This window comes from Brachionichthys hirsutus, chromosome 10 (genome assembly GCF_040956055.1).
Source record: "Brachionichthys hirsutus isolate HB-005 chromosome 10, CSIRO-AGI_Bhir_v1, whole genome shotgun sequence".
Lineage (NCBI taxonomy): Eukaryota > Metazoa > Chordata > Actinopteri > Lophiiformes > Brachionichthyidae > Brachionichthys > Brachionichthys hirsutus.
The window spans coordinates 1,459,767-1,481,348 of NC_090906.1; the positions used below are offsets into that span (position 1 = coordinate 1,459,767).

The window sequence follows — 21,582 nt, forward strand, 5'->3', positions numbered from 1 at the left end:
TCATCCATCCATCCACCCATACATACCAGTCATTTAGGTGTTAAATCACTCAGTGAATGTGGTTGTGATTCCACCTATGTTGGGATGTTTGTTTGTTTTGAGGGACTGAACATCGGGCAGAAACCCCCCCGGAGAAATGTAGCGTTGGCAGAACTTGCGTACATTAAGTGTGACTCATTCATTGTGAAATCAGGTTTCAGTGTATTGATTTGCTCTAATTGTCAGGGGCGGGTGGGGGTGGGGCGTTTTAGGGTAGGTAGGTAGCAGGATTGTTCAGATCAGCGACAGTTTGTGGCATATCTAACATCTGAAATCGTCCCATTCCATTCTGCCTCATAAAGCAGACAGACATGATGATGTGTGCTGACCTAGATCTCCATCTAGTAAAGCAGAAATGCCATCAAAGAAAACCATTAATTCTCTATTCATCTCAAAGACATTGTTTTATTCGCCCTTGAGCTACAGGAACGGTTTATTGAGCTTGAGAGGACTGACTCGCCAACAGGCCTCTGAGCCAGGTAGCGGTGAACCCGGGCATTAATGAGCAGGAAGTGGCTTTCTCTGGACATCATTTTGGGCTCAGCTGATAAGAACATGTGACCCGGGACCCAGCAGCTGGAACCAGAGGTGGTGATTAGAGGTTCTGATTTTAGAAAAGAGGAAGTTTGAATACACATAAGATAACTAGAAAAGCAGTCAGAGAGCACAGACCTCCACCAAGCAGCTCATTCCCCACCTAATTAGATTTACACCGTCCACATGGTGATCTGGATCAGCACCAAAATATTCTAGATTGTTCTTGGTGTCTTTATACACCAACCATGAGAAGTAAAAGTGAATCGGAGTTGATGTGTATTTGCAAATGATTTTTGAATCAGTAAATAGGTTTAAATGTTAAAATGTAATATTTTTCCTTTTTCTCTCCGGGTTCTCTGGCTTCCTCCCACCAGAAACATGCAAATTAGGTGAGTTGGTGAAACTAAATTGTCCATAGGTGTGAGTGAATGTTTGTTTGTCTCTGTGTTGCCCTGCGATGGACTGCTATCGCAGGGCTATGCAGTGAGACTGTGTTGTTGGTTCTCTGTAAGTCGCTATTTACCATAGCTATATGAACTAAATTACTATGGTATAGCTGACGTACAGTATATTATGTAGTGTTTTTGGAAACAACTGTACATGTTTCTTGTGGTCAGTGATCATAAATCAGATGAAAAAGAGGCACTCAGTGAGGCACGAAGTGTTCCTGCCTCATGGTAGGAGGCGCTGTGATCCCAGGGATTCTATTTGTGATTTGTTGCTAGCTGTAAACAAGTTACCAATGATTTTGTTCAGAAAGAGCTCTGGAGTTTGTTTGTGTAAAGAATGCTGATATGGGTAACCCTTTAACTGCTGCCAATCAAATGCTGAATAAGCTATTCTGTAGGATTCGTGAATCTGATGGTGATGATGTCACCAGTAATGAACCTCACTGGTGTGTTCATTTTGATCTGATGAATGTTTGATTGTTTACTCCTCTGTATCCTGATCACCTGAAGCTTCTTCCAGCCTTAATATCAGTCTTAACGCTCAAGCGTGTTTTCCAGAAGTTGCTTCATTCTCCAAAAATACACCCTGACAACATTCGAAAGTTCGAAACTATTCAAACATGAATTATTATAATTTTTTTAAATGCTTCTGAAAATATTGTGTTTATCCTGATGGCTCTACAAAACCCGCATAAACAAACAGACAGGAAGCTGTACTTAGCACCTTTACCTTTATAAAACGTACAAGAGGTTTAGTTTATTTTTGGTCTCATATTTTATGGTTCTTGTAGAAACATTAAAAAGACATTTCAAACCCAGAATCCTTTGAGTTTTTCCACCGCTTCTTGTCTGAGATTTAATGAGCTAATATCATGACTGAATATCACCTGCAGGTGGCACCTCTGAAATATTCCTTATTATAGTGGCATCAGGTGAGTCATTGCATCAGGTACAGTGCATGTCCGTAATACAGGGCACACGCAGCCGGGGGGGCGGGGGGAGGGGGGAATGTTTTATTAATAGGTGACCTGTTGTGTGAACTTCCAAAGTAACCTCCTGTTTCAAAGGTGAATGCTGCTTGAGCTGCTCATGGATGGAAAGCAGAACGTTTTCACGGCGCCAGGAACAAAACATTTAGATTATATTTTCTATTTTCCCGTGACCCCCCGCCCCTCCCATCTAAAACACCATCAGCAGGTGAATATAGCCAATCAATAATCAGGAATATTATCAAAGAGAGCAGCTGCCGCCAGGATTCAAAGATAACATTTATTTATCTGTATTAAATATTTATGTCAAAAGCCAAAAGCGGGGGGGGGGGTAGATCAGCTGGTTGTCCAGGAGACCAATACACTGCAAAACTAGAAAATAAAGTAAAAGTGAATCGGAGTTGGTGTGCATTTCTAAATGATTTTTGAATCCTTAAATTGGGTTTTCAACGTTAAAATTTAAGATTTTTGCGTTCAGGTTTCTGAACTCCTCTTTAGAAAGCTAAAAGCAGCAGCCATGCTACTCAGTTATGATGTTCGATTCCGTCCACTGGAAGGGTTTCTTTGAAAAAGTGGTGCGGCTGTTGATAAATCGTTGCCTCTGATTGGTTGTTCCTGCTCGGGGCACACATATGATCAATCATGCAATGGCATGAGGGTTGAAGATGGCTCTCTTTATTCGCTGTCCTGCCATCAACACAGATCCATCCACCTGTTTTATCCGGTGTCTTCTCTGATCCTGGGTCAGATTCCGGCGCGTCTCTGCTGTGAAGTTTGTCGTATGTTATGTATTACTAAAAGCTCTTGTAGAGCGTTTTAATCAGTTTGTTCATCTTCTTCGGCTATTCGGCTAGTTGCTGGAGCCTATCCCAGTTTGCTATGGGCAGAGGCGGGGTGCACCCAGTACCTTCTTGCTGTGAGTTGACACAGCGCTAACCACTCTGCCACCGTGTCAGTTTAATTAAGCACAAATAATTGAGTTTTTGGAAAGAAATATTAACTATTTGTCTGATTCTCAGCCTGCAGGAAGGAAGGGTTGATGAACCTTTGCACTGCAGTGTTTGACCAGCAATATTTATGTTGAGTGCAGATTAATATTTGATGCTACTGCACACAGCGGGGAAGGTACCAAAGTACAGCTACTCAAGAACTATCCTTTACATTTCTAATGTACTGGTATTTTTAGCAGTAATGTTGTGTGATTAATGTTCCAAACTATCAGTTTTATTTTGAAATCCTTCAACGTTCTCCCTCTTATTTCCATTTAGTGACATTTGAAGGGGATTATTTGAAATTGTAATTAATGTGTTTACATTTTTCTTAAGCTAATTTAAATGAATGAATGCATAATTTCCCATATTGAAAATGACATAATAATTGATTTGGCATTATATCATGAATTAATCAATCATTATGTACAGCTGGAAATAATATAAATATCACGACTGTCATCTCTTCTATTCCTTATGTGGGTCGGATCGGCTGACAGGCAGGTCTGTAAATGGCAGTGACAGGTGAGACAGGTGGAGGATGGAGAGGTGGTGCAGGAGCCACAGAGTAAGCCTGCTTTAACACATCACACACACTCTACATGCAGATTTAAACATAATGAGGGAAGCGGTTGTTTAGATAATTTTATGCATAAATGTATTCCACGTGGGACTTGAAGGTAACAGAAGCAGCTTCAAGCGGCCGCCGGAGGTTTGAGATTCATGTCAAACACGGATCGGGCTCAAGGAACCCGGTCGCTTAATGAAAGGATGAAACGCGGTGAGATCGTTCCTGTAAATGCTGAATAAACAGGCAAACAACAGTTTCATTGCTTTTATTTTGTTATCATGACATTCTCAGAGTGTCTTCATGATGTGTTTTAAGCAGGTCCTTCCAGGCTAAATCAGAAGCTAATTGCTAACTACTGTGTTAGCAAGCTCCTCGTTCCCTAATACTCATCTTTATTTCATGCATTTATTTTGTACCTGCTTCCTCTCAGATGACTTTGTGCGAGTATGAAAGAAATTAAAGAATGCTAGTTTAATTAGATTAAAAGAGACCTTTCATTTGGTCCTTATGCTCCGCTGAGCGCCTTAATCCATTTCATTGATTTTATTTGGTGGCCTGTTCTTTTATTTTATTATCTTTATAATGAAGGAAAACTTTTAAATTAAACTATTAATGATGGCAGTAAATGAAGATATAGCAGGGGTGTCAAACTCATTTTCTCCGAGGGCCAGATCAGCATTATGGTTACCCTCGAAGGGCCAGTAACACAGTGTAAATGTAACTAAATGTAATGTAATGTAAAATAAATGTAGCAACTCATTAACATGCTTATTACTTATCACAACTAATTAAGTTAAAAACAGATAAATTCATTAGGCAAGGACGTGGATGAAAGAGGATGATCATTTTCCTCTCTCCCTTTGTTTTGTCTCAGTAAATTGGCTGCCGAGAAAATGAATGGAAAGGCATAATCAGCGTCGCCATTATTCATTGTGTGGGCAAACTATGTAGGAGGCCGGCCATCTTGTGATTACAGATTGTGGAGGCCGTTAGCACCAAGTCGTGTTTCTGTGAAGGACGACAGGTGTGTCATAATATAACTGTTTAGTTTATCCTCCAAATGAAATTCCTGCATCATGTCTGCCGTCTTTGACGCTGGTCTTTATTTTGAAAGGGTGCACCGCCAATGAGAACGTCTGGGGAAGTGGTCTAGCAGCCCGAGAGCATGATCCGACGAGAATCTCTCCTCATGGCTAATGGTCCCAAAATGGAGAGGTTGTCTTCGTTGACATTGAACTGAAAACAAACGTGACATCGATCTCGATCTCTGTGCATCTGACATTATGAGATTAATAAATGATTGGGTGATTAATAACCCAATCAGTTATTCATCAGCACAACAACAACAAGCATTACCAACAGAATAAAATCTGGAGTTAATTACTGTCAAAAATATGTGCATGGCAACGACCAAATCCTGCCACAAGCTCCGTCAGCTAAAATGATGTAATAATGTATGCAATAGCCCCAAGCAGCCTGGAAACGTAGAGAATAATAACACAGCCGCCAGTTTCCCACCCAATCAGGAGCCAGGGATGCAGCAGGTAATGTGTTCTATGATACTTTTGATTGGCCGAGCGTCAGTTCGAGGCTGATGGTAGCAAGAACCCTTGAGCAAACTGAACTTCACACATTAATTACCTGTGATGGTAAATTGTGTCTTTCAATATTCAGGAGAGGGAGGTTGGTGCTGGAGCTGTGTCCAAACGGAGTGGACCCAGCAGAACACCGAGAGAGAGAGAGGGAGAGAGAGAGAGAGCAAACACAGAGAGAGGGAGAGAGAGAGAGAGAGAGAGAGAGAGCAAACACAGAGAGAGATAGAGAGCAGACAAACAGAGAGGGAGAGGGAGGGAGAGAGAGAGAGAGAGAAAGAGAGAGAGAAAGAGGGAGAGGGAGGGAGAGAGAGAGAGAGAAAGAGGGAGAGGGAGAGAGAGCAGACAGACAGAGAGAGAGAGAGAGAGAGAGAGAGAGAGAGCGCACCTCAACGCGCTGCCGGTGGGTGGTGAGTCTGAGCCCCGGCTCCGGTGGATCTGTGCCCCCGCCGGTGTGAATGGGATTCCGCCGGTCGCTCCGCGTCTCCTGTCGGTGCTGCTGCTGGAGGAAACATGCTCCTCATGCTCCCCTCGTTCCTCCTCCTCCCGCTGCTCCTGCTGCCGCTCGGGCTCTGCAACGGCACAAGTTTCCCAAGTAACATCAACATAGGTGAGTGAACGGCGGGGGGAGCGCACCGGGGGCGCACCGGGGGGCGCACCGGGACCCGACCGGAGGACCATGCTGGATCTCCTTCATGCTGCATCTGAAAGCAGCAGCTGCGAGGCTGGAGCCCGGATTCTGCTCAGGACAGAAGGATCTCCAGGATCCTCTCAAAAACTGACATGAAAATGTTTTGATCTTTTGTCATCAAATACTTTCATTCCCTCATATTTTGGGCTACAGCGCTCCAATAGTACTCCTCTAAATTTGTGTTGTGACGTTTATATCGTTTTTATGAAGCCCTGCGATAATTCCCTCGATGGCTTGTAGGACATTCCTGCTTATTTTATTACCTCAACACAGAGTAGTAGAAAATAACATTATACTAGTCGATTAGAGCAACGTTGCTTCTCACCTCGATCGATTTCCAAACACAGGAGCCTAATATTACCGGATTCAGAACCATGGATGGAGACACACAGGAACCACGTCCACGGACGGGCAAATACTCAGGCATAGAGTATTTATAAGTACCACTACATAGTTCTTAAGTGGTGCCATTTAGTAAAAGACCAAAGCTGCTGTTTTTTTCTTCTTGATTATTTGTCTATCAACTAAAACTTTGCAATAAATTCAGTCTAGCATTAAAATACTCAAGTAGAGTACCGGTACAGGTATCTTGACACAGTAACATGAACATTTGCTATTCTAGGAATCAGCAACATGGACAGCGGTTGAGGTTCGTCTTATATCAGCTGTCAGACAACTATAGTGCAGCATGGACTATTCAAGTACTCAAGTACAGTACCTGAGTACATGCTCTTAGATTTATTCCACCACTGCTCAGACAGGGAACACTGTATCCTTCGTGTTATATAAATCACACGAACACATTCCCTTATAAGTCACGCCATTTTCACCATCGAGCGTGAAACATTTAACGAAGCGACTGATCGATTGTGTTTCCTGCCGTCGGTATCAATAATTTGCTCAGCGGGTGAATCCGCTCGCCGCTCTTTCATTCCCACCTGAGAGGCTCAGGCGGCTGCAGAGTGTGTGACTCTTTGGAGACCGTAACGCGATTCATCGGCCCACGGGTCCAGACTCGGGCTGCAGTTTCCTCTCGTTTGGTTTGGAGCTGATGTGGCATTAAATTCAACTGACCTGCATTACCGGGGCTGAAGCACTCCCGCAGTCTGCCCGCGTTTAGAGCCAGTTCCATTGGCTTTCTCTGCATGTATCTGTTGAATCAGAGCCCTTCTGTTGGAGCAGATGGACTGCCTCCAGTCTGCGTAGCTCTAATCAATAAATCACACACTCGTCCTATAATATTCACTTAAGCTTCTCTACATTGTGGCGTTAGCTGCGTTCACTGACAACTAAAATATGGGTGAGGAAGCGTGTTTCGTTTCTAACATGAATGTAAACACAGTCGTGTAATTGTGATGATGGTCTTAAACGCTGGGATACCAGGACTTGCTACTTGGAATATAAGGTCAGATGGAGTTAAAGGGGAATGTTTAGGATTGTTTATTAATTTCATGAGTATTTTAGGAGGTTGTGGTGTTGGGGTTAGGGTGGGATTAGATAAACGCTACCCCCCCACCTACAGCTTTCTATGAAACGTGTTAGGCGAATGAGTAAATCCCATTGTAATGGATAAAGGAGAGGATACAAATAGAAGTTTAGATTTGCAAGATTTTACATTTTGATTTTACAAACCTTAATTTTCTAATATTCAAAAACACGAGGGTTTGGTTTTTGGTGAGGATTAAAATTAGATTTTGTTTTCTCTTAGCTTGAATGTGTTTATTTTATTTCTCAGGTTTTAGTGAAAGTGTTATTGGTGGAGCCTCTGAGTGTTTTTTAATGTCATGTTATTGGCTGTGAGTTCAGAATCAAGATCTGCAGTAATGAGTCAAAGAGATAATGTTAGAAAGATGAGACAGTCTAGTCCCACTTCGTCAAGTGGAAGACAAGAAGTTCATTCAGTCCATGTTTAAGTGTTCAGATAATTTCCCTGTGACCCTAAAAACCATTATGTTGAGAGCATTTTAGCACCATAAAAATAGACCGAGAGCAAAGCTTCGAACAGCAATTACCTTAAACCAGACTTCCATTAGTGATAAGGTAGAGCAGCTGTGTTTTTTAGTAACGCATGTCCTCTGGTCCAAACCTAATATTTGGTCCATCTACAAATGTAGGGACTGCTACCATTTCAAAAACAACAACAACAACTACAACAACAACAACAACATTTAGACTAGCTCAAACTTCAACTGTTAGCAACCTAAACAAGCTAACAGCTAATGAACCGCACCCCCCAGCAAGCTAGGTAACACCTAGCTGAAGACCAACATGTTGAAGTCTTCACTGGTTACCTGGTAATTGTTAACTAGCCTCATCCAAGAAGTAATTCGATTCATAGGCTGCAAACTGAAGTGCCTGTAAATGAAGCAAATCTGATATAACATATTGATTAGTGAGCTTTAAATCAACCAGAAGAGCGAGTTCACTATCTTTGGACAACCTAGGGAACGTGTTTCCGCGATTTACAGTGATTACACCGAAGTTATGTTAGATTTGATTTGTTTTAAACTTATTTAAATACCTTTTTTTTAAATAAAAAAGGTATTTTAAAACAGCGGATGAATGCCCACTCAGTCCTCAGGATGTTTAATTCTCACAATGATGTCTTGTACTGCTTGTAAAGATTTAGACCCCAGCTTCATATTTAAGCAGAAAATAAACTCCTTCTGCATAACAATCGGACCTTTTCCATTTGAGTCAACGTGTGCTGCTTCTTTCTGTGTGCTTCGGGACCCACTCTGTGTCGTTCTATTTGTTAACCAGGAGGCCTTTTCCCCACCGGCTCCCATGAGTATGAGGTGTTTCGTTTTGCTCTGGCGCAGCACCAGGACGTCCCCAAACTGGTGCCGCAGGTGGACATGGTGGACACGGGGAGCAGCTTCGCCATGACTTATGCCTGTAAGTTCATCATCTATCTTTCTTTATATGTGACTTCATCAGTTCTTTTAAACGACAGAAACATTGTCTGATGATGATGATGATGATGATGATTCAATCAGCATTCAGCATTCATTCAGCAGACTTTGGGATCTAAGAAAAGAAAAACAAAAAAATAGATGAAGGCAGGCCTTAAAAGAGCAGACGGCAGCATTAAATGGACGTAGACTAATGGGAGCTCGGCACTAAATGGACTCCGGCTCCGGGGACCGGTCATCACAGTGCAGAAGGTTTGGAGAACAATGTGCTGACCGTATGCTCTTCTGCCCAAAACGCTGAATTTACCAGCAAAATTTAAAAGTGCACAGGGTTGATGGTTCAATTGTCCACCTCCTCCTTTGTCATGTCAAACTTCTGTAAGGCGGTGAACCGAGGTCGCTCCGCAGCCTGTCCAGATGCGAGCCGGTGCGTTCCTAATTGCCAGTCCTGAGCCAGTTTAAACGGGGAGGGTTGCATAAGGAAGAGCATCTGGCACAAAAAATGGCTATGACAGATTAAATATGCCGACTGATTTCATTGCCGGGTCAGACAGGGCTCCATTTGCCGGCGAGATGGACACAGATGATCTGCCGTAACGACCTCTAACGGGGAGCAGCCGAAAGAGGAAGACCAAATAATATCTCTCAGTGCAACAGGAGCAGCTGCCTCAGTGTGATGTGAGGGATCTGGTGGGGGGGGGGGGGGGGGCTAGCAGACTCTGTGGGGGTGCACCCTCTTCATCAGGGCTAAAGGCAACTTTTTTAGAAATAATGAGACCCCCCCCCCCTGCATATGAAACACTGCCTCTGAAATATATTTACTGCTGCATTTCTTCCTAGTTAGCAGGCCATTTAATTTAAATGTAAGTACATTCCTGTGGAAAATGAGCTAAAGCATGTTATTCATTACTGAGATTCTATAAGCAGTTAGTAATTATTTATGAGCTGAAACTCAGCTACAGTCCAGAGAACACATTTAGTAGAATTCTACACGTAATTAAATGGATTCAATAATAACATGTCAGATATATATATATATATATATTATAATGTGTCAAATCTGCTATTTCAAATACTAACAGATTTGACATGTCTGCCAATTCCTTGCTAATGATTGAAGCCATTAGATTTTTTTTTTCTGTTCTTCTCAGTTTGGTTATACATGATTTATAATCATTGTATTTTGTTATGCAGTTGTGTTTTGAGCCGCGCCGCTTCTCATGATGCATTCTAGTCGTTCCGTTGATCATACTTTGCATTGTCTGAAAGCACAATGTGATCGAATGTATGTGGTGCGGTAAAAAGTACAGCAATCCCTCTGAGATGTGGAAGAGTAGAAGTTACTGGTGGTAAGTAACGGCCGCGGCTACCAAAAGAAGACGCTCGATGATCCTTTTAACAGAAATGTGTCCTCATTCTGCTGCAGGTTATTTTTCTAACGCAGACGTGAACTGAGTAAGAATGATAGAGCTGCTGCACCTGAACTGATCCTGCCTGCCTTCTGGATACTACTGACAAAGCTCTCTCTCTTTCTCTCTCTCTCTCTCTCTCTCTCGCGTGTTTATTTTCTGTGTTTTGATTCACAATAACATCTAGTTATGATTTTGTAAATCATTTCTAAAATTGATGTCATACTCTATAAAATACACTTTGGGGTTTCCATTGGTTTGGCAGACGGTAATAATGGTGATTATGATTCAATGCAATTCAGTTTTATTTATATAGCGCCAGATCACAACAGAAAGTTGTCTCAAGATTAGCAGGGAAAGACCTGCAGGGGAAGGACAGAACACAACTTGACCCACAAGAGCAAGCACTTTGGCAACGGAGGCAAGGAAAAACTTCCCTTTAACAGGCAGAAACCTTGGAAGAGAGAGCGAGAGAGAGAGAGAGAGAATGACAGGTCGGAGGAGAGTCAAAAAGAAGGAGATGGATAGGGAAGTGATAGAGTGATGATGTCATGATTGTTATAAAATCACCAGATGATGATTATTTGAGCTGAAAGCAAATGTTTTGCATAACTGCTGGAATCAATGGTGGGTTAAAACCACCACGATGAAACAGAATCATCAGAATTTAATTGCTATTTCCCGTTTGATGTCAGGATGGCTCACGGTTAATCACACCATGCGATACAAGCGGAGCTTGGAAGTCGACCTTCGTAGCGTTTGATGAGCCTCTGTCTTGATCGCGAGGCAAGCAGGAGAACCTGAATAATTAATGTATATCCTGTTTACATCCATCTCAACCGGCTTGATTCTCAATGCCCACGTTCTGTCCGTGAGTCTTTACGCTGGCACCAAGAGGGCAAAACAGAATCCAACCGTTTCATTGACAACTAGAAAAGCACAGACCTCCGCCAAGCAGCTCATTCCCCTCCGAACTGGATCTACACCGTCCACATGGTGATCTGGATCAGCACCAAAAGGTTCTAGATTGTTCTTGGTATCTTTATACACCAACCATGAAAAGTGAAAGTGAATCAGAGTTGCTGTGTATTTTTTCCTGATTTAAATTTAATATTTCTTCCTGACCTCATTCTGGAGCAGATCCAGAAGACAGTTTTCATGAGAGTTCATGTCGGACCTCTTTATGACTGTGATTTTTGGTGAGTGAATTTTACAAGTTATGAAAAAGCCTCCATTATAAATAAATAGGAAAATCTGGATTTTTTTTTTCTTTCTATCCAGACAGGTATCCGGATCGCTCTCAAAATGTATTGGGGTCTAAGTTTTTCCAGCAGTTTTTCCGTAATCCTGCTAACAGACAGACGGACACTGTCAATAACAGAACCTCCTTGGGTGAGGTACCAAATCCATTGACATGCTCCCATGTGGAATTGACTCAGCTATAAAATGACGCTTGTTAGAAATCTCTAATATTAAACGCACAGTAGGCCGATACGCAACTGTACCCCATTTTTAGAAAGATCTTGATTCTTCTCGAATATCCGCAATCCGGATCCGAACCGGATAATAACGATTAAAGATAATGACGTTCCCCCCGCTCTGGGCTTGTGAGGCCTTTTAGGACACCATGACATGAAAGTTTTTCCACTTTTTTGGATTATTGTCTTGGTTTTTATCAATTACGGGTGCAGTTTGAGTAAAGAGGAAGTTATTTCTTTTATCTGTGTCACATGGGTTTTATCTCTTCCTCACCGTCAGGACACTCTGCTCCACTTCCCCAATGACCAAAAGTCAGCATGAGCGTGAATTATAACTATTACCCCCCCACACAGCTACCAAAGTAAAAATCTAAACCAAATATCTTCCAAATATTCCCCAGACCCACCAATCACAACCGTGCACCAACCTCTTTCTTCCCCTCTTCTTCTCCCTCTTTCTCTCTCTATTGCCCTGTCTTTCATTCTTTGCCTCTCACTATGATACTCTCTTCTTCTCTCTCGCTGTGTGGTGTTTTTTGCCCGGGTCTGTTCTTGTGTGAAATATAAAACAGACGGAGCTCTGCCTCCTGAGACACAGTGGCTACAGTCGTAGCATGGCAGCATCTGAGCTGGGAAAACCAATATTTCAGCGCCTTGGTCCTCAAAGCTGCTGCATCAGACACGTCAGAGTCTATACGAGTGGCTCAGACCGAGCTCAGAGTCACTTTAATCAGGAATCAGTCCCAATAACGGTGAGACGAGGTCCAGGACACGCCGGGCAGAAACACAACCCTGTGGATTTGTGTAGTGAGTGTATTTCTGGGAACACATTTTCTGCTTTCTTGCAGACTTATAAGCAACGATTATCTGGTGGTAAATACTGGAAGTGTGGAGCCTTGGCCTGGAGTCAGGGTGTGCGTGGTTTGGGACAACACAGCCGTTAGCTTATAGGTAAAGAGTCCTGGTGTAAAAGCTGTTTCTAAATCAAGCAGTCAGAGCTGACATATGTAATGCTTTCTTGTGTACTGCCCGAGGGGGGGCTTGCCCGAGTGGGGACGGCAGGAGGGCGGGAGGGCAGCCAATGACCACAAGGAAGTTTCGAACTCGCAAAATTGTTTTAATGAAGTGTGAAGCAGCTTCAACATCATCGTCGTCCATCTTCTTCAGGGAAAAACACATCCAGGAGGTGTTTAACACTCGGGTCGCTATGACACCGAAAAATGGGTTGAGTCGGGTACCGATTGATGCCGCGGCTGCATACATCCAATAATACAGGCAGCACTCGGTCCACTCGTACAGCCAGACAAGCAACGGCAGCAGTCAGTGCCATCTCCATCGTACAGAATGACACACACACATCCTGCAGAGCCAGCGTCCTGTGTCATCATCATCATCATCATCATCAGACAGACAGTCGGTCGGTCGGGGACTATCCTGTAACGTGTCAGAATTATCATTTCCTCTTTTTTCGTCCACCTTTATTATGTCATCACATTTATTCACGAGGACTTTCTCTTTATAAAACAGACGTTGTTTGTTCAGGTGCTTTAAACGGGGGACTTGATGTCATTTGTTTATTTGAGTTTTAGGGTTGTTGTTGTTGTTTGGCAGATTGTGTTACCATTATTCTGTGAAGAGCTTTGCAAACAAACACAGAATTTGTGACCGGGAATGATTTTGGTATCGGAAAGAGTTTGGCAGCCTGCAGGTGAAGCTAACTACTAGCTACCGCTAGCTGTTTTGTGCTAAGCTAAGCTATCTGACTTCTGGCCCCAGCATCGTGGCATCGGTCGTCTCGCGTAACTCTCGACAAAAATGCAGATAATTGACCAAACTGCCTACCGAGTCCTTTAATGAGCTCCCGAGGAGAAGGTTGTTCTTTGTCCATGTCGCTTTGGGTTAGGGTTAGGGGACAGGCAGGGGAGACGTCTGGATGCTAACGAACGTGTTCCTGCAACAATAAAGACATCTTGTTTTGAAGGAACCCGAATGGAGTCGGGCTCTTCAGCGCTGCGACGTGATGCTGCATTCATGCCAGCAAATCAGAATGAATTGAATGGAGGCGGACTGAATAGAAGAGAAGAGAATTGAATCAGGAGAGACGGGGAGGTAGAGCGAGGCTAATGGAGCATGTAAGAAGGATCTGAATGGTTCTCTAACCTGAGCGGCCTCCCGTCAGCACAGACTCGGCCACCGCTGATGGCTTCATGAAGTCAGACCCGTCCCAGTCTGATTCGGTTTTGGGCTGAGCGGAGATGGATGAAATGAAGGAGAACTCCTCAGAGGACAGGACGTTAACGTTTTTTGGGTTTTTTTATTGGTTCAGACCATTTTGTGAACTTTGTTTTCACCTGAATGAGTAGAATCGGCTCGGACAGGACGAAGGCGCTCATTATTTGGTTCTATTATCCTGCTCTGTGGATAACAGACAAGGTTTCAGAAACCACTCCTTCTCCTCCTCCTCCTCCTCGGCATCTCCATCCCTTTATTTACTTACCTTAAACTGGAAGCAGTGAGCGCCAGTTGCGTGAGAACGAGCTAACATTTTTAACTCACTGCCCTTGTCGGGGTTCAGATGAAGATGGGAGGAGGAGAATGGAGGGGAAATGAAATGGCGTTCTGCTGCCAGGACTTCCCTTATCAGGCTCCTGCACATTGCCATGACGGAATTGGACAAGGCCGCCCCACTCCCCGTACTTTGTGTATTTATTGTTTGTTGTGTACAAAAATAAAGAGCCAATAACGCATTGTGTTGAGACATTTAGGGAGAACGCTCCAGTGGAGGGGGGGGGGGGGGGGGGGGGGGGGGCGAGGGCGGAGGGAAGCAGAACTGATTTGGCTTGCTGGTGACACTTTGCCCTTGAGGACTCACTTGTAGTTGCATGCTCTGTTGAATGCCACGACGTGGAGAGGATACATAAAAAAGGACGGTGCCTGGGAACACGTTTAGCTCCGACAAAACACGTTCTGGCAAATGATGACAAAAATCCGATGTTCAGATCGGAGGGCCGGTAGCAGAGGAAAGGGGGTGGGGGGGGGGGGTGGGGATTATCTTTAATTAACCGTCCTAAACACGATGTCGGACACAGATCGGATGCCACAGTCCCTTTGGTTGGAGGGATTTTATTCACGGGGAAACTGAAGGCAATAAAAAAAAGAGGAAATTAACAGCCGGATTTGTTTCTTCTTGAAATTTATTTTGAGTTTAATGAGAAACAATTAGAGGCAGAAAATGTTTTCTTGTGTTAAAAAAAACACATTAAGGGAATCCTAACTGTTGGATTGCTCCTACTGTGTTGCGGGAATCGTTTTTAGTTGCTGTGTGATGAGCAGATATTTCAGCATCTTGCTCATGGACACATCAGCAGAGCAGATACAGACCTTTTAATTAGCTTTACTGTAGAACCTCAATCAACTCGCTCAACAAAAATCTAATGGTAGATTCTCATTCTGTAGCCGCTGATCTCACTGAATTATTGTAGGTAGGACTGTGTGAAGGTGTTTTTAGTGCGTGTGCGTGTCCGTGTTGGGGGTTTGATGCGCAGCAGGTTTGAGAAAATGCTCTAGGTTGATTTCTATCGAGTGTTTTATAATTGACATTTTTTAACAATTGATTTTAAGTGTGATCTGCCAAGGGACTGGCAGATGAAAATTAGCTTTAAGCTAACTCTGGTCCAATGCATCAAATGTGACAACTGTGTGTGACACTCGCTAGCCGTATAGCTAAGTGGCTAAATGATGCGTAATAGCTCACTGATGTGATTACTGTTCGGATATTTTACAACCTGATCCATGAGTTTGAGTGATTGATTAAGGGATGTGTGTGCCCTGGGATGGTCACGCCATTCTATTGGACGTCATGTTTCTGGTGTCCAGCCCAACAAGACGAAACCAGCTTGTCTGCAGAAAGTTGCCGAAGCTTCAGCTGAATTTCTTCTCCTACTGCTGAAGGTTCAGCAGTTTGCTGAGTTGAAGTCATGGCTGGGATGGAGAATGGTTTGTGTATCTCTTCCACGCGGGGGATTGGTCGCCTCTGGAGTGAATTATGGGGAAATCTCTGTGGACTGAATTGTAAATGTAGACATGGGAGCAGCGGAGAGGAGGTTCAGAGTCTGAGCAGACAGATGAGGACTCAAACCTGTGACTGCAGAGAGAGAAAACACTTGTTAGGAGCCGTGCATGTGCGTGTGCGTGTGTGGGTGTGTGTGTGTGTGTGTGTGTGTGTGTGCGCGCCAGGGAGAGCTGCCTGCTCAGCAGGAGATTATTACATTGATGCCCGTCAGGCAGCAGCTGCCTAAATGACTGTACGTATTTATTTTTATGATTCAGCATGTGTGTGTGTGTGTGTGTGTGTGTGTGTGTGTGGACTGTGTAACACGTGGCCGTTTAATCTATTATTCAGCATCTCTACTAAACACCATTTATTAGAGCCTCAGGTTGAGACAGTGCTCAGCGGTTTCAATATAAATCTAAAATCTTCTCTTCTTGTTTGAACTGAAGGTCTGTTGTCGACCCCGCTGACCTTTAAATCTGGAGGTCGTCTCTGGACATCTTGAAGTCAACTAGAAGGATATAGAAAACTCAACAGCTGGCTTGTGAGCTCACAAACGGATTGATCCTGTCCCGTTTCTAATCTGTTGCCCGTTGTCATCACTATTTCCACGTTGCTTTCCACCATTTGATGTTTAATACCTTCATCTGCTCGCTCTTATTCTGCCATGAGTGGAGAATTACGCCGGCCTTTTGAGCCACCGACTGTTTATCTCTGGAGGCACTTAACTTTTCGATGAGCATCTTATTGACGTAAACATCATGGATCATTTAGTGGCAAAGCCAAACAGCACATCGCCGCTGTGGGCACATTATGGTTTGAAGCCAAATGGAACAAAGGAGAGTCGGCTCACTTTGAGGAGGCGATTTCTGGAATTCGCAGTTGCAGTTAAAACTTCTCATACCACCAGACGCTTACTGAAGCTTTATGACAAACGCATAGATATAAACACGATGGTGCCATTACGCAACATTCATTTAGGAGACCCTAAAGCGGGACGCGACCAGCAGCTACAAGAAGAGAACCATCAGCCTCATACAACAGCTGGAGAGAGAGAAAGTCATTAACAGAACTCTTTACGATCAACTACACCCTGTGGAAGACACTCCATGCATCTGTGGACTTCCCAGAATCCACAAGGATGGTACCCCCCCCCCCCCCCCCAAGACCCATCGTCAGCAGCATCAACGCGGTCACCTACAACATTGCCTAACATTTGGCAATACCATCTTCACCGGCACTCCGACCACAGAAGCAGTTTAGAGCAGGGTGCAAGACCAAACTCTACCGAACAGAACACACCTCAGCCCAGACTACATCTGCACACTGCTGGATTGCTGTTTGACCACCAGCTACTAGAAAACTGGATCTCTGTCTGACCACCAGCTACTCCCACTACAGAGAAAACTGGATCTCTGTCTGACCACCAGCTCCTCCCAGTACAGAGAAAACTGGATGTCTGTCTGACCACCAGCTCCTCCCAGTACAGAGAAAACTGGATCTCTGTCTGACCACCAGCTACTAGAAAACTGGATCTCTGTCTGACCACCAGCTACTAGAAAACTGGATCTCTGTCTGACCACCAGCTACTAGAAAACTGGATCTCTGTCTGACCACCAGCTACTAGAAAACTGGATCTCTGTTTGACCACCAGCTACTAGAAAACTGGATCTCTGTCTGACCACCAGCTACTCCCAGTACAGAGAAAACTGGATGTCTGTCTGACCACCAGCTACTCCCAGTACAGAGAAAACTGGATGTCTGTCCGACCACCAGCTCCTCCCAGTACAGAGAAAACTGGATGTCTGTCTGACCACCAGCTCCTCCCAGTACAGAGAAAACTGGATGTCTGTCTGACCACCAGCTACTCCCAGTACAGAGAAAACTACTACAGGCAGAAACACGGTTGTGCCCTCGGTTCACCGGTATCTCCGATAGTAGCCAACTTGTACATGGAAGAGGTGGAAAGCAAGACCCTGACTTCTTATTGCCTTGGTGGTTTCGGTCCTTTCTTTGTTTTCTGCTCCAACAGGAGTATCCAAGTATCTGGACTCTTATTTAGAACTGAAGAAGCCTCTTGGGTGAGAGGTGAAACGTCTTCACTCAAACTTGAACAAGTCCAGTTGGTGCTTCTTTTCTTTGCTACACAGACAGTATTCATTTCGTTATTTTGGTGAGGGGATTGCATTAAAAATCAAATTTGTTGGCGTCGGATGTCATATTGAATTGTGACTTGTCTTCTCAATAGAGCATCGGTAGATGCTTTGCGGTTCACAGATGTCCTCACAGTCACATGCCAAATGTCTCTTTCCTCATTCGACAGACGGATAGAGGGACTGATGTGCTACAGCTCTGTGGGTAGACTCAGCCTCAGCTGTGGGCCCCGTGGCGCTCGGTGTTGTCTATTGGCTGTGTTTAAATAAAGCTCTATCTCAAGGCCTCGGTTGGCAAGGATTGAGACGTTTGACTGGAGGACCCTCGGTGGGACGAGGAGAGGTCGACTGAGTCTGTGCTTCTTAAGATGGATGCCCTTCTTGGGCGGAAACCGTTTTAGGGGATCAGAAGAGTTGGTTATTTTCTACTGACTTCAAGCATGTTTCACATTTGAGCCATTTGATTAAACAACATTTTGTGTGTGTGTGCATGCGTGCTACGTTATCAATAGAATAGGAGTTCTTATTATTATTCTAAAATTAAGATTTAAAAACACATTCATGCACCTGACCTCTTACCACAAGGTGCACTCAGCTTCTTCCTCAACCAATAAAGTTTCCCAGCCGTAACAGAATCGTCAGCAGGAACGGAGAGTTTGACGATGCACAGAGATCGTTGATCATGTATGAACGATGTGTGTCGGATGTCCCATCATTGCTTCGTCCCTGGGCCTGCACATCTGGACAGCCATCAGATTCCCAAAGCTCACAACAGCTTCTTCTCCACTGCCCGACCCCCCCATTTGGTGAGCGAGTCTGTTTGTTCCAGTGGGACAGCAGCGCTAATGCTAAGAGACAGATACCTCGTTAGCATGATTGCGTCGGCCCGCAGGCAAACGACTATTGTTAGCATGATAGCATGGTCCCAGAGGGAATAGTTATTTCCAGCTTTAGCCTGCTCTGAGGGACCAGGCTTGTTGTTAGCATGTTGCCGCTGGCCGACGGGCATCTGAGGCTGCAGCAAGGACACACAACGGATCAGGATGTTTGTGAACACACACACAGTGTGTGCGTGTGTGTGTTTACTTGACATTTAAACAGTTTAGCGTCACTAAATTAACACTTTTGTTCTGGATGTGTGCATTTCTGTTGATGAACCTTCGAAATGAACGTTCATTTTACATACAGAGCTGAAGTTTTGTGTATTAACTGTATACCTGTTAGTTACTTGCAAATGGCTAAGCTTCCACTTCTGACTCTTCACTGGTGAACTGAAAACGTTCAGTGAGTTAAAACATAATTATAAAGATGTTTTTCTAAATAATCTTAATTTATATGTTATGTAAAATATAATGTGATTATTTATTACATTTTATACAGTCAGTTAAAAATAATCAACTTCATTAGAAAATAAATATAAATATACTGTATGTGTGTACCCTGCCTCTATAAACAAACAGACAAATATTACCCCCTCTAATATGCGGAGCTGACCTACGACTGATTGTTAGAGAAACTGATGAAGAGCACCCGCCTTGCCAGCTTCCTCTTCCTCTGCTCTGCGGTCTCATTTAATTATTTGGAAGCTGTTCATGAGAGATCATAATAACACCTTGTCCTTATTTATAGCGCCACCTTCAGGATGACTGAAGAACCATACCCTCATGAATTAAAATTTTGACTGGAATTTCTGGCTTATGATCAAGTTTTTTTTATTTTTTATTCAGGAGTCCATAAAATAAGAGAGTGAATGTGCTGCTTCAGCAGTGAGTATTATCTTAATCCCTGGATGTGAAGGAGCCCGGCATGAGGAGTAATTTGATTACAGCCATTGTGTGTGTCTGGGGGGGGGGTGTAAGTGTCCGTCTATGACGCATGACGTGTCACGTGACTGGGGCGACGCTGCAAGCCCCGGAACATGTATGGAACCGCGTATAAAGCCGGAAGAGTTCCGCCGGCGGGGGCGTGACGAACAGCTGGTCTCTGCAAACGCCGAGACAGGGACATGGTGCGCTAATAACCTGACGCCAAAGACGAGCGCCGAACGATATTTTACGAGTTTGCGCCCTTGGTATGCAGAGCGAGGTATGTCCAATACAATATGCTGTACCCTGCAATCTGACCGTTATGTTGAAACGAAGTATGCACTGACGAGTGGTTATGTTTTTGTTTGATTATTTAGTTTCACGGTGTTTGAAGGTGCTTGAAGGTGCTTGAATAAAGTACGCAAAGCAACTACACCCGTTGGTGACTCTCTGCACTTATTTCGACGCCGGGGGCTGCAACAGTGAAACTCGTTGCAACAGCTGAGCCATCCACGACGCGGGTCCTGCGCCGTTCATCAAACACCTGGAAACCTGAGGCGCGCTACACGCTGTTCGGACGCCACGCCTGACTCAAAGGACTGTTGTCGCCTGGAGGCTAAAACGTGAAGCAAGCCGCATATCTACAATGAAGAATGGGGTGGTAAGAGGAATAAACGTGATTCTCTGCTAATCCACCTCATATTGGACAATCGGTTTATATTTTCAATAAGGGTTTTGAATATTACTGATTGATTGTGTGAAGATATGGATTTATAGAGGCTGATGTGTGTTGTTAGAGCCTATTGTTTGTTAGAATACCTCCAGTTCAAAACCGTATGACGTTTGAAAGAGATGACTGTCTGAAACATAAGAATATATTATTCCCAGCGTTTTGTCCAAATATTATTATCGTATGTGCTCGCTCAGTGTTGTGTTCTGAAGGTGTAAATGTCTGAGGTTAGTGGTAACCGTATTGTTTAGAAGTAATAGTCACTACAGCTACTACCCGCTAAAACTCGACGCCAGATAGGACGAGATAGCAGCAATAGTTGTGAAAGAACCAAGATGCTATCATTAGCGGAAGAAACAGACAAACCCCTAGAGCCACAACAGGAGAGGTCCAGCTCTCGTGAGCGCCAGCTAACAGAAAAGGGCCTAGAATTGCATAAACAGAAGGCGCAGAAGTTTGAAAAGGCTTTCTACAAGGCCTATGAGTTCTGGAAGAAAACTGCCAAGGAAATTAGAAGAGGATTGAAGTCCTTCTGTTCAGCTGAAGACCTGGAAGAAAGCGAGAGGAGCATAAAATCCAGGCATGATACAGTATCCCAGCATTATGAGGCAATCCGCCGCAACCATACCTCCAACCCAGATGTTGTTAAGCGAATGGATGCATGTGGCACCCTGACCGCAGAGATTTGCGACCTCACCAGTAGGCGACTAGGGAGCGGAGCTGGAGAATTTAATGACCGACTGGAGAAGGAAAGGGTGCGGATGGTATTAAGTAAAGAGGAATACGGGTCTGTATTTGGGACAACAGACACAGAAACCGTGCTTTCACGAGAGAATGGCAGCTCCAGACGTTCCAGCAGAGATGCAGATGCTAAAGCAGACCTTGTCGACAAACAAAAGCATGCAGAGGCAGTGAAAAGAGTGCATGCACAACAAGCGAAGGTTCATGAACTGGAGTGTGAATGGAAGCTCAAGGAAGCACAAATGAAGGCAGAAATCAAACAGGAAGAGGATGAGATTAAAGCGAGGCTGGCACAAGAAAAAACAATTTTACATCAGCTTGGAGTACACGAAGAGGGGTCCGATGGCGTTTTGAGTTATCCTGACCGCCATAAACCACAAGCAACGCCATTCCAGCCTCGCCCTGCACCTCCTGAAACGCCAATTGTGCAGGATGCCAGCCTG

At 44.1% G+C, this 21,582-nt stretch overlaps 1 protein-coding gene across 2 annotated transcripts in view; it reads left to right on the forward strand.

Annotated features, from left to right (window-relative positions):
- The first annotated feature begins 5,688 nt into the window (after positions 1-5,688).
- The window catches only part of LOC137900512 (glutamate receptor 1-like), a 47,993-nt gene continuing 32,099 nt past the window's right edge, over positions 5,689-21,582 (forward strand). For both annotated transcript variants that reach the window (XM_068744611.1, XM_068744612.1), the window contains exons 1-2: positions 5,689-5,776; positions 8,621-8,755. In XM_068744611.1, the coding sequence (XP_068600712.1) occupies positions 5,689-5,776; positions 8,621-8,755 (223 nt within the window). The remainder of the gene's footprint in view (positions 5,777-8,620; positions 8,756-21,582) is intronic.